The sequence below is a fragment of the Myotis yumanensis genome, unplaced genomic scaffold, assembly GCF_028538775.1.
Source record: "Myotis yumanensis isolate MYYU_CA2020_CCGP unplaced genomic scaffold, mMyoYum1.0.hap1 SCAF_9, whole genome shotgun sequence".
Taxonomy (NCBI): Eukaryota; Metazoa; Chordata; class Mammalia; order Chiroptera; family Vespertilionidae; genus Myotis; species Myotis yumanensis.
In genome coordinates this window covers 183,333-196,872 of record NW_027223760.1, presented here as the reverse complement: position 1 = coordinate 196,872, position 13,540 = coordinate 183,333, and the positions used below count along the sequence as shown (strand labels likewise).

Here is a 13,540-nt window from a genome sequence, read left to right as displayed (position 1 = left end):
TATGTGACACGGCACCAGAGTTAAGTTAGGGTTTTTCAAAATGCTGACACGCCGAGCTCAAAAGGTTCGCCATCACTGACCTGGGACAATACACCTGTTCTTGACGTTCTGCCTGCCCCTCTTTTTCATGTGGAAACAGAAATGAGAACTCCTCACAGCTGCAAAGCCTGACCCCATCAGCCTCCAGGACCAATGACTCGAAGAGTCTCACCAGCTGTTGAGCTGCTAGTAAGTCAGTGATTAGCCAAGAAAGGGTGACCCTCTGGACTAATAACTAAGCCATGGGTGGCTTCCTTTTACCCCGAAGAAACTTAAATAAGTGTTTGCTAAAGGCACCAAGAACAGTGCCATGAATCAAGGTGCTACAGCCAGACCCTGGGAAACAGATAGAACGAGATCAGCTTCCCAAGCAAGGTCAGACTCGCACTGTCCACTCCAGGAAATGCTTTCCATTCCTAAGAGGATCTGAGTCACACACGCAGTATCTGTCCTCCCTGAGGAACTGGTTCGCAGGAGGGAGAGAGCATGCTTTCGGGTACCGAGTGCACGTCTGTCTTCACTGACCACCCCAGGGCACAGAGGGACTCTAAGGAAAGCCAAGTTCTAAGGCTTCTGCTTGGTCAGGAGGAGAAAGCAGACTTGAGGGAGGTTTTTGAAAGCTTGCAAAGAAATATTTACATCTCACAGTGAGATGAACCACAAGAAAACCAATGAATCGCTGTGGTTTCACTTTTTCCATGGAAGAGTTATTTTATTTTTTCCTGGGCTTCCTCATGACTCAGGTTTGTTCATCTCATCATCAGATGTAGTCACCAATGTTAGTCACAGCAGTGGCACATTTTACAAAACAAGCACCAAGCAAGCACACACAGTCACTGGAATCATGCAAGAAAAGTGAAACGCATGCCACGCCATTCCCCCACCGAGGAGACAGCACCAGGAGTTGCAGCCACATTCTCGCAGTCTCCACTAGCACACAAGGAAGACGACATGGGGAACTCACAAACAGTGCTCTATAGACTGAGGCAGTATTCTCACAGAACACTAGTCCCGACGCTCGCCTCTCTTTTAAGTGGCCACACCCAAAGCTTCCCTCGTAGATACTCTTAGGAAGTGGAAATGGGAGGAGAAAGCAAAGAATGGTGGGTTGTGATCAACACACACACAAGAAGCACCAGTAACAGGAGTGCAAAGGGCAGTCACAGAGCCACGGGACGGGGAGCGCCGGCAACGCTCCGTGGGAAGTGACCCCAGCAGCAGCAATGCCGCGAAGGCCCTTGGCCCGTTGGCCAGAGCACGCTTCGCGCACAAAGTGCCCTTTAACAGAGGTTAATAGATTCACTTGCTTCTTTTGCTTTTGTGACATCATTCAAATTTTAATTTAATGTAATAAAACACAGTTTTGAAGAGCAGCCTAGTCCCTTCTGATACACTATTCTGTATATCCTAAAATATATCACATTCATTTCCATCAGGCATGATAAAGATTTGATAACAAACATTATTGTGGTTAAAAACAAAAAATTCTACCATACAAGAAATTCTGTAGAAAGGTTAAATAATAATGAAACTTCCCTCAATTTGAAACTATAACAGATAAAGCCACCGACTTCAGACTGGAAGACAGGCCAAAAGGTGAACACTTTAAGAGAAAGTCAGAGCTACCTCGGTAAAGAAACCGACCAAGGAACACAGGACAGCTGGCCCCGAGCAGCGTGCGGGCCTGTGGCGCTCACGCCCGGGCTGTGCGGGACGCCGATTCCAGTCGGGGCAGGGAATCCTCGTCAGCGGAGGATTAGGTTACACGTGAATTTTCGGCTTGGGGTTGGCAGCCCTCATCCCCATGTTGGTCAAGGGCCAACTATATATACAATTACATAGACAGAGTTCAATTACATGTTCCCAATATGAAAAAAAAAAAATAGATGACTGATCAGACTGTAATTGTGAAAACTTTAAATAAAGTGTCCTGATACACTGAGTACACGACTGTGCTGCTGCACAAAGCCCAAGTAATGCACAGTTTTGAACCCTGAGAGGTCCTAACTGACATGAGGTGTGTGACTTCATGAAGTAAAGGACACACCGTCCAGCCGCTGAGCTGAGACCAGAATGGAGGCCAAGTGAAACCCTGAGGTGGCAGCTAAGGGCCGAGCTGCACGCTGCTCCCTGCGTGTCCACGGGAAGGGACGGGGACACACTAATGACCTGGATGGTGAGCATTATCATCGTCGTGGGAGGGGGCACTGCACCTGGAAGCAGTCGTCTTTCTGTCAACAAAATTGGCCTTCAACACAATGAAAGAAAGCAAGAATGGCCATCTACTGAACAAGTGGTGGGCACTCAAAAAATTATCAAAACAGCCTGGCTGGCATGGCTCAGTGGCTGAGTATCAACCTGAGACAGGTGGTCATGGTTCGATTCCCAGTCAGGACACATGCCCAGGCTGCGCGCTCATTCCCAGTAGGGGGCGTGCAGGAGGCAGCCGATCAAGATTCTCTCTCATCATTGATATTTCTATCTCTCTCCACCTCTCCTTTCCTCTCTAAGATCAATAAAAATATATTTTAAGAAATATATATATAAAAAAAGAAATATATCAAAGCAATAGGACATTTATAATGAACAGTAGGGTCAAACTATGGTGGTGGGGGATCAGAGCAGGCCTCCCACGACTGAAAATGTATATGGTTTTTCTTCTCCAAGTTATAGTCATTACCCATAAAAACTGTACTTTATGGTTTTTTCTAAGAGCAAAACAATTCTGATGCTAACAAGGCGCACTGTTCTGGGCTGCAGAAGCCACGTGTGCAGCAGGAGACTGCCAGGGGCAGTGCGTGTCTGCCTGCCAGGCAGTGCGTCCCACACCCAGGGCACTCAGTACTCAGTCCTCCCACCACTGGGCCGCCCGCCATCTGGCCAGGCAGCTGCAGGATGAATCTGGGTTTGTCATTAGAGCTGCTTCATTTTACTCCCACACCAAGTAGAGAATGAAATGTTACTACTCAGTGATTTCCTACAGAACATCCTCTTCCCTAACTACTAGGGAGTTGGATGAATCTCCTCTGTATTGAAGATTTATTCATAAAACATGTCAAATAAAGGGCCATCTTGATGATAAAAAGGAGTTTAACACACTGTTGCATCACCCACTCCACACAGCTCTGGGCTGGGGTGAAGAGAAGACACAGCAACAGGAACGGGTGACAGTGTGGACACCAGCACACACATGAGTTCCCACAGTGCTACCTACCGGAAGGTTCCTCGCTGAATCCAAATACAAGATCAGCAAGGAAGAAGAAAGGCCATCGTTGGCTTGGTCTTTGTCAGCCCTGATGTCTGTCAGCACCTACCAGGAAGGAGAAGAGTCTCAGCAGACACATTTCCACATCGTTTTAGACTCTTGCTACCCAATTATGCCTGTAACGCTCCAGCAAACGGGAGAGAGGGAACAGAGAACCCCAATACGTGCAAGCAGAGAGGGAGCAGAGAACCCCAATACGTGCAAGCAGAGTGGGAGCAGAGAACCCCAATACGTGCAAGCAGAGTGGGAGCAGAGAACCCCAATACGTGCAAGCAGAGAGGGAGCAGAGAACCCCAATACGTGCAAGCAGAGTGGAAGTAGGAAAGATTCTCTACAAATCAAAGGAAGGACCAGTGCTCTGTGGCCCTCCAAACCCCGGCTCTGCATCAAGTACAAGATTTGAAGATCCTGTGAAACAGGTGTAAATGGCCTTTAAATCTCTTAAAAAATGCCATCATCTTTAATTTATCCCTGAGGCCACCGCAGTGACTGTAGCACAACCACCCAAGGTGCTGCTGTAGTCCTCTGAAAGGCATGGGTCTCAGCCGGCAGGAACGCGTCACACACCTGGTCCAGGTGAGCAGCGTGTGGCGTCAGTGTGAGCCACTCCAGTTTCAGGTGCAGCTTTCCTCTGGGGACCTCGTCCAGGGAGAACCACTGAAGACAAACGGTGCAGGGTTAGCAGTTCTCCTGAATCGACATTCGAGTAACCAGTCTGCATAATGTCCCAAGAGGCTACTGCCTGCGGCACCAACACTGCTCGCGGGAGCCCAGGACGGAACCCTCCACACCCAGCCCCAAGCTCTCTCGACAGGCATGTGGCCCACACCCGTGGACCACACCCACCCCTGCCTGCTGCCTGGGACCATCTCAAGGCTTCACAAACACTAACTCCTCGAGACCACCAAAGCCCTGTGAGGTAACTTTCACCCTAATTTATATGCAAGGATTCAAATGTCTATCAGCTCATCAGCTTCTAGGTACCGATTTTAAGAGAACTTATGGGCCTAATATAACATCAAACCCAAATGCTGAATTTCAATATCAAACAAGTTAACATGTTTGTTTTTATTCATTACTATATACTAATAGCAAAACAGTACACAGTTATTTCAGCTTAAAAATCACAAAGCAATGAACCAAAGGCGGCTGAAACCCTGTGCTCGAAGAGCCGCTGTGACTCAGGCCCTGCACACACAGGCGGCTCGCGCTCCCTGGTGAGCGATGGCCACGAGCGCTCGGCCACTCTGACCGTAGCGCTGACTTGGTGAATGACCTTTCCTTGGCCAATCTCACACACCGTTTACAAGCATCACAAACCCTCCTTCCTCATACTTTTATTCCAATAGCAGTATCCTGCTTGAGGGGCATCTGCTCGCTGCAAGTCCCCTGCCTTCACAGGCGCCTTCACATGAGGACCTCCCATCACAGCACAGCGCCACCTGCTGTGGCGTCAGCATCTTTAAAATGCGCTTGACCTGACAGCTGCCGGCCTGCCCTGCCCCAGGAAGAACACCGCCTGCCTGGAGGAAATGTCCAGCATATGTGGTAGGTGCTCAGTACACACACTAAGATTTGGTTCTTAAACTCCTTTTCTATTACTTTGCTATTACGAACAAGCTTAAGTTCTCATATTTGAGAGGCAAATGTTGAGTTTTCAGGATGGGGTGGGGGCAGGAAATAGCCAGTGCTCAGTAAGTAGAACAAGACTTGCAGAAAACTTACTTCATCTAGAAGGCGCTCCTTTTCCACTTCGGTCAGATCAATCATGAGACTAGAGAAACAACACACACAACTTCAGAGCAGAGAAGCACACTTCTTCAACCAATGACCTTAGGCAGTTGTCTATGAAAAAGGACTTCAGAAACGCAACAAAATGCTACAGTTTATCAAGAAGCATACTGTTGGCTATCCTGCACCCATTAAGTATGTGTCTATCATTTTACTTTTTATCCAATCCCAGAGGTCTCCCCTGCCCCCCCCCCCCACTTTGTTTTCTCCTGCCTCTCTAGTCTACCACCGATGGATTTCATGTAAACCACCTAAGTCCCCTCCTTTGATTGCAATGTATAAAAATAGATGAAAGCCGGCCATTCTCCAAAGCATTATCTCAATCTGTTGAGATACTGCTTCCCAGCAATTGTTTGGCTCAAATAAACTCACAAAAATTCTTTACAGATTTGAATGTTTTTACGTTAACAATAATGTTTGAAAACCCATTCCTACAAGCCACAGCAAGGCTGCCTGTCTGGTGCAGAGAGCTGTCCTGGCCTGTAGGGCCAAAGCCACACGGGGCTACTGAGCACTGAAAATGGGGCAAGTGCAACCACAAAAGTGATTTTGAATTGTGTTTAACTTCAGTCAGTTTAACTGAACTGGCTGTCTATGCTGGTGGCTGCTGACGGACACAGAGCTAGAAGCTTGCCTTCTCTTACGCACACAAGAACTTGTTAGGCCCTAAACGTGTTAGGAAGCCTAAGTGAGGCAAATGTTATATCTAACAGCCACTTAAAAACCCACACAACATGTACACAAATCTGTTAGTGAAGGTAGTTTTAAGAGATTTTTGAAAACAAAGCGTGACCTGCACTCTGCTCAGTCGTGAAGGACTTACCTTCCTAGAAAGTCATCCTTGTCTGGGTCTTCATCAAAGAGCTCAATCTCCAGTTCCTGCCCAGGATGCTCATAGACCAAGGCCTGAAAGGTTAGTGACAGCAGTGACTTACATTTTACCAACAGTGTCACCCACTGAGCACAGCAGTTATAGCGACAGCACCCGTGTCTGCCCCAGTGTAGGTCCTCAGGAAGCACTTCCCTTTTCTCAATGTAAACGGAGTACATCTCCCACATGGAAACGTGCGCCCACATAGTGCCCAGCCCGTTGTGCTTGTTTCAGGTGGGGTACGTCTCAGGGGACCGAGGTCAATGGCTCCAGCACAGGACAGGCCTGCAGATGTGCAGGTCCCACCCAGACGCTGTCCTCGGGTAACCAACCACCACAAGCACCACTCGGAGGTAAGGAATTCGGCCACAGGCAGGACTGGGGCTGAGAAGCTGGTGGAGCGTGACCTGCACTAAACCTGGGGGTCGCTCTGCTCCCAGCACGTGTAGCTTGTGGTGCAACAGTTCCACGCTGAGGAGCTCTGCCTGGGGAAAGGTGGCTGACACTTGCACAGCACCAGTTAGGTACCTACTGAACTAGCAGCTGAGCTTTCTCCAGGAAAAGAAATGGCAGCATCTACTCAGTGAATGGCTATTGTAAGTCAGGTCCGTTTCTATTCTATATAATAGAAGTGTAGCATGCAAATTGTCCTCTTGACCGGGAGACAATTCGTCTGGGAGTTCGAACAGGGCGTAGGGCTGGCCGGGGGAAAGGAGGGAGAACCCAGCTGGCAGCCACTAGGGACCCTACCAGTGCACGAGTTTTGTGCACTGGGCCTTTAGTATACTAATATATATATACATCCTACGTAATAAAGAGGTAATATGCAAATGGTTGTTACACTGTGATGCTTAATGACTGATCAGCAGGAGGTTGGGGCAGCAAGCTACAAGCGGCTGAGAGCTACAGGGGGGTGGGGCAGTAGGCGGAGAGCTACAGGGGGTGGGGCAGTAGGCGGAGAGCTACAGGGGGGTGGGGCAGTAGGCGGAGAGCTACAGGGGGTGGGGCAGTAGGCGGAGAGCTACAGGGGGGTGGGGCAGTAGGCGGAGAGCTACAGGGGGGTGGGGCAGTAGGCGGAGAGCTACAGGGGGTGGGGCAGTAGGCGGAGAGCTACAGGGGGTGGGGCAGTAGGCGGAGAGCTACAGGGGGGTGGGGCAGTAGGCGGAGAGCTACAGGGGGGTGGGGAAGTAGGCAGAGAGCTACAGGGGGGTGGGGAAGTAGGCGGAGAGCTACAGGGGGTGGGGAAGTAGGCAGAGAGCTACAGGGGGGCGGGACAGTAGGCGGAGAGCTACAGGGGGGCGGGGCAGTAGGCGGAGAGCTAAGGGGGTGGGGCAGCAGGCAGAGAGCTACAGGGGGTGGGGCAGTAGGCGGAGAGCTACAGGGGGTGGGGCAGTAGGTGGAGAGCTACAGGGGGGCGGGGCAGTAGGCGGAGAGCTACAGGGGGGCGGGGCAGTAGGCAGAGAGCTAAGGGGGCGGGGCAGCAGGCAGAGAGCTACAGGGGGTGGGGCAGTAGGCGGAGAGCTACAGGGGGTGGGGCAGTAGGCGGAGAGCTAAGGGGGTGGGGCAGTGAACTACGAGCCACGGAGAGCTATGAGTGATGGTGAGCAGGGCGGCCAGCTGAGGCAAGCAGCAGCTAGCTACTCACGCACGGATTCGTGCGCAGGTCCACTAGTTGTGTGTGTGTGTGTGTGTGTGTGTGTGTGTGTGTGTGTGTGTGTATATATTTAATCCTCACCTGAGGATATTTTTCCATTGATTTTTAGAGAGTGGAAGAGAGAGGGAAAGACAGAGAAACATCAGTGTGAGAGAAACACATCAATTGGTTGCTTCCTGCATGAGCCCCAACCAGGGTCCAGTCCGGGGAGTAGCCTGCAACTGAGGTACATGCTCTTGACTGGAATCAAAGCCAGGTCCCTTCAGTGCACAGACCAACGCTCTATCCACTGAGCCAAACCAGTTAGGGACAGGTCTGTCTGTATTCACTGGCATGTATCAATGTTCAGGTGTTAAATGATAATTTACAAGACAGTACCTAATCTCATTTTTGCATATGTATGTGTAAATAACAACATAAAACATTCACATTATGAGAAATTTTGCCAATTATTCACTGTGATCATTTTATGTAATTAAGATCTAAAATGTTAAGTGTTGGTATGACAAGAATGTAGTGTGGGGAAGACAGAAGGTGCAATACTTTTTAAAGGTGGGAATTTGGCCGAAACCGGTTTGGCTCAGTGGATAGAGTGTCGGCCTGCGGACTGAAAGGTCCCGGGTTCGATTCCGGTCAAGGGCATGTACGTTGGTTGCGGGCACATCCCCAGTAGGAGTGTGCAGGAGGCAGCTGGTCGATGTTTCTCTCTCATCGATGTTTCTAACTCTCTATCCCTCTCCCTTTCTCTCTGTAAAAAATCAATAAAATATATTAAAAAAAAAAAAATAAAGGTGGGAATTTGAAGCAAAGAGAATTTAAATCGCCACCTAGATGAACTATAGCCTGGGTGACAGGAGTGGAAGCATGGTTCAGGATGAAGCCGTGGCAGCCAAGGCAGGCCTTACCTCGTACACCTCGTTCCACTTTGGACTCAGGTTCTCTTTGATGACCTTGCTTTGGAAGATCTGATTGCCAACTCGAATCACTCCATAGGGGTCTGACTTTCCCTTGACAAGTCCCTTCAGGTACGTGTCCTTCCCCTGGAGGTCCTGAGCTTCAATGAAATGCACCCTTAGAACACCCTGCAAAAGACAAGAGTGCCACCACTCTCTGGGTCATCCCAGACAGGATACGGCTGGTGCTGGCCGTCCGTTCCAGGAGCGCAGCGCGGAGCTGAGAGCCATGTGAAATGTCGGGAAGATGGAGCAGGCAGGACAGAGGATCCGGTGGGACCCCTCAGACAAGAGGCCAGTGATGGGGGAAGCGGGTGAGCGACTTCTGCAGAGGCCCCGAGGGACACTGCACTCCGGACCCGAGCGGGGTCAGAGCACTCAGATCAAACAGGCCTCGTGGGCCACAGGACAGTCCTGCTTTGACTCCACATAAGTGACACTACGTTACAGGAGGTCGGACCTGTGCCCAAGCTGTGATGTGCAGATTATTTTGTCCTGTTTTTAGAACAACCCTATGAAATGCTGTCATTAACCTTATTTGTAGACAGGAAACGGAAACTCTGCAATACACACTATTTACAGACTCTTTTCCTAAAATGTTTAATTGATTAAATGAAATATTCACTCATTTCTTTCAAGGCAAACCAGGATGGGAAGGTCACCTTTTGGTAGGACAGCCTTTCCCCAAGAGCCCTCTGCAGAACATGCTGGGCCATATTCCTGGCCGTCAGCACAGGAAGGCATGCGTTTTTATCTTCTACCGTGCTCCTCATTACCTCTCAGACTGAGAGGAAGCCGTCCCCATCACTGAGACGAAGCTGTTAGGATTTGTCAGTACAGACAGGATGGCTGGCTGAGATCACAATAGGTGCCATAGTTCCCAGCTGAGGTCGAGCTGCACACTGGCCACGTCCTACGGAGTGTGCGACAGGCAACCTATCGCACCACGATCCGCATGCCAGGGGCTGTGAGGAGGAAGTGCAAAGTGGCGGGAGGGTACGTCTATGTGTAAGTGGTAACGGAGGCCAGGACACGCTTACCTTTGGTATCGGAAACCGCAACTGGGCTATTTGAACTTCACTGACGAGAGGAACAGTGATTCGATTGGGAAGCACCAGATAGTTTGATATTATATCCAAAATGATGGTATCTGATAAACCGCTGTGAGGTGGAGGAAAAAGAACAGACCGTTATCAGACAATTCCATGCTCGTTAGCGCCTTCTGCAGTAAACACACCACAAACGTGATACAACAACCCCCCCATTTACAGGGTAGGAGCGGTCTCTTCCCCAAAGCACGTTTAAAACCAGCAGGTCAGTCCATTAGCTGCGGTGCTACCACTGTGCCGGTTATGGAGGGTTTATTCTGAGGACAGAAATCTGGCTACATTTTGTAAGTCCTAAATAACATTTCCTACATAATTCTATCATTGATTTAATACTGAGTAACTAATATGTTTCCTTAAATTTCTTTAACATAAAATATTTCAAACATCCATAAAAGTTAAGAGAATACTATAATATCTTTTTACTCCATCTATGTTTATTACATTAAGTTTCTCTTATAATATACTAGAGGCCCGGTGCATGAAATTTGTGCGCAGGTATGGCCCCTAGGCCTGGCCTGCATTCAGGGCCATCTTCCCCAGCTGCCCGAAGCCAGCCCCATCCCCCGCTACCACCCACCCCCAGTTCCCATTCGCCATTGGGTGATCGGTGCCTGATGGCTGGGGGAAGGCACCAAGAGGTCGGCTGTTCTCACCTGCTCACCGGCTCCACCCCTGCAGCAGGTGGCCATGAGGCGATAGGAGCCTGCAGGCCAGGGGAAGGGACCAAGACGGGTAGGGTCAGTGTGCCTCATAGTGACTGGTCCAGCAGTCATTCTGCTGTTAGGGTCAATTTGCATATTACCCTATTATATAGGATAGAGCAGTGGTCGGCAAACTGTGGCTCGAGAGCCACATGCGGCTCTTTGGCCCCTTGAGTGTGGCTCTTCCACAAAATACCACGTGCGGGTGCGCATGTACAGTGCGATTGAAACTTCGTGGCCCACTCGCAGAAGTCGGTATTTTGTGGAACAGCCATACTCAAGGGGCCAAAGAGCCGCAGTTTGCTGACCACTGGGATAGAGGCCTGGTGCATGAGTGGGGGCCGGCTGGTTTTCCCTGAAGGCAAATACAGCCCCTTCAGGGTGGGGGGGTCCTGCTGGGGTGCCTGGCCAGCCTGGGTGAGGGGCTGAGGGCCGTTTTCAGGCTGGCCACACCCCCTTCAGGGTGGGGGTCCCCACCTGGGTGCCTGGCCAGCCTGAGGGGCTGATGGCTGTTTGCAGGCTGGCCAAGCCCTCCAGGGGGGACCCTCACCCCATGGGTGTGTGGCCAGCCTGGGTGAAGGGCTGAGGGCCATGATCAGGCTGCCCACAGCCCCTTCAGGGTGGGGGGGTCCTGCTGGGGTGCCTGGCCAGCCTGGGTGAGGGGCTGATGGCCGTTTTCAGGCTGGCCACGCCCCCCGGCGACCCCAAGCTCCCAGCCTCTCCTTTTTTTCTGGGATTTATTTATCTTCTATAATTGAAACTTTGTAGCCTTGAGTGGAGCCCAGGGCCGGCCAGGGCAGGTGGGAAGCTTGGCTTCCTCCATTGCCGGGGGCAACCCAAGCCTCCTGCTCTCTCCAGCTCCGTGGCTGCCGCCATCTTAATTGGGTTAATTTGCATACCCGCTCCTGATTGGCTTGTGGGTGTGGCTTGCACGTAGTGGAGGGATGGTTAATTTGCATGTTTCTCTTTTATTATATAGGATACTGGTAGTCCAGTGCACAAAATTTGTGCACATTAAAAGGGAATTAATTGCCCTAACCGGTTTGGCTCAGTGGATAGAGCATCGGCCTGCAGACTCAAGGGTTCCAGGTTCGATTCTGGTCAAGGGCATGTACCTTGGTTGCGGGCACATCCCCAGTGGGGGGTGTGCAGGAGGCAGCTCATCGATGTTTCTCTCCCATCAATGTTTCTAACTCTCTATCCCTTTCCCTTCTCTCTATAAAAAATCAATAAAGTATATTTTTTTTAAAAAAGGGAGTTAATTAGCGGAGATACATATATTTTTTAAATATATTTTATTGATTTTTTACAGAGAGGAAGGGAGAGAGATAGAGAGTTAGAAACATCGATGAGAGAGAAACATCAATCAGCTGCCTCCTGCACATCTCCCACTGGGAATGTGCCCGCAACCCAGGTACATGCCCTTGACCGGAATCGAACCTGGGACCTTTCAGTCCACAGGCCGACGCTCTATCCACTGAGCCAAACTGGTTTCGGCAGCGGAGATATTTTAATATTGCTATTTGCCCTTTCTCTATAATAGAAGTGTGAGAGATGAAAGGAAATTAGTAAAATGTATATGAAAATAATATATACATTTATTAATAAATAAACAGTAACAAAAGGATATAAGAACAAGAGGCATGATATAAAAACGACAAAAACATGATATGAAAAAAACATGATATAAAAACAACAGTGATGCAAACAATGACTGATAAAGTGATTAAACTTATTCTACTATCTCCCTGCACACCACATTAAGAGTGAAAAACACTTTTAGAGTGCTTGACTAATTTCCCTTGTGATGAAGTATTTAGAACTTTAACTATAACATCACATGCTCTTCAAACTCAAGAGAAAGTAACATATAACTGACCATGTGCGAAAATAGGTTCAGGTAGGAATATGCCTACTTTGTCTAGAGCAGCCGTGGGCAAACTACAGCCCGTGGGCCGGATCGGGCCAGTTTGAAATGAATAAAACTAAAAAAAAAAACCCGTACCCTTTTATGTAATGATGTTTACTTTGAATTTATATTAGTTCACTCAAACACTCCATCCATGCTTTTGTTCCGGCCCTCCGGTCCAGTTTAAGAACCCATTGTGGCCCTCGAGTCAAAAAGTTTGCCCACCCCTGGTCTAGAGTTTGTCCTTGTGATTTATTAATAGTCATCACAAATGCTGGCATTACGGGAAACCGTCGTTGAATCAATTTAAATGGGAGGCGAGTGTCAGATGGGGACAAATTAATTCTTGGAATCAGAACAACCTCTCCCTCTGCAGATCCTGTTAGTACTTCAGCTTCGATAATGTTAGGTCGTAATCTTTTGATAATAAATCTGGTACCATTACAAAGACCCCATTTACTATTGAGATTTTTCAATAGCATGATGATTGCACCCACTTTCAATTTTAATTTATGACACAGCATTCCCAAAGGAGTAATACTATTAAGAAATTCGATGGGAAAATTTTCCTTTTCAGCATCATCTGTGGAATCAATGGAATCATCACTCAAATATGTGTGAAAATCGCCATCGAGTATATCCAAATTTTCTTCATTTAATTTTTGAACATGCTCATTTTTGGGACAAAGAATTGCACATTTAGATATATTTTTAATATTATCTACAGCAGTGGTTCTTACCCTTGGCTGCACATTAGAATCACCTGGGAATCTTTTTAAAATCCTGATTCCTGGGCCCCATCCTCCGGAAATTGTTTCTTTGTTATGGGTTGGGACCACAACATTAGTAACAAAGAAACAGAATTTCCGGCCCTAACCGGTTTGGCTCAGTGGATAGAGCGTCAGCCTGCGGACTGAAAGGTCCCAGGTTCGATTCCGGCCAAGGGCATGTATCTTGGTTGCGGGCACATCCCCAGTGGGAGGTGTGCAGGAGGCAGCTGATCGATGTTTCTCTCCCATTGATGTTTCTAACTCTCTTTCCCTCTCCCTTCCTCTCTGTAAAAAATCAATAAAATATATTTTAAAAAAAAGAAACAGAATTTCAAAGAGTGTTTTCACTCTTAATGTGGTGTGCAGCCAAGGTTGAGAACCACTTATCTATAGATATAGTATTTCCAAAGGTAGCTTCAATAATAGATCCATTAAAAATCATTTCACTTCCACACTCCGCTCCGAGGGCGGGTTCCTG

At 48.7% G+C, this 13,540-nt stretch overlaps 1 protein-coding gene across 3 annotated transcripts in view; it reads right to left on the bottom strand.

Moving 5' to 3' along the window:
* ESYT2 (extended synaptotagmin 2) overlaps positions 1 to 13,540 on the bottom strand; it is a 78,860-nt gene that overhangs the window by 21,046 nt on the left and 44,274 nt on the right. For all 3 annotated transcript variants that reach the window (XR_011472589.1, XM_070423551.1, XM_070423552.1), the window contains exons 8-13: positions 9,614 to 9,734; positions 8,526 to 8,702; positions 5,919 to 6,001; positions 5,030 to 5,078; positions 3,872 to 3,961; positions 3,254 to 3,349 (exon numbers count right to left, since the gene is read on the bottom strand). Coding sequence is in view for 2 of the 3 variants with exons in the window: in XM_070423551.1 (XP_070279652.1) it covers positions 3,254 to 3,349; positions 3,872 to 3,961; positions 5,030 to 5,078; positions 5,919 to 6,001; positions 8,526 to 8,702; positions 9,614 to 9,734 (616 nt within the window). In the remaining variant the exon portion in view is untranslated. The remainder of the gene's footprint in view (positions 1 to 3,253; positions 3,350 to 3,871; positions 3,962 to 5,029; positions 5,079 to 5,918; positions 6,002 to 8,525; positions 8,703 to 9,613; positions 9,735 to 13,540) is intronic.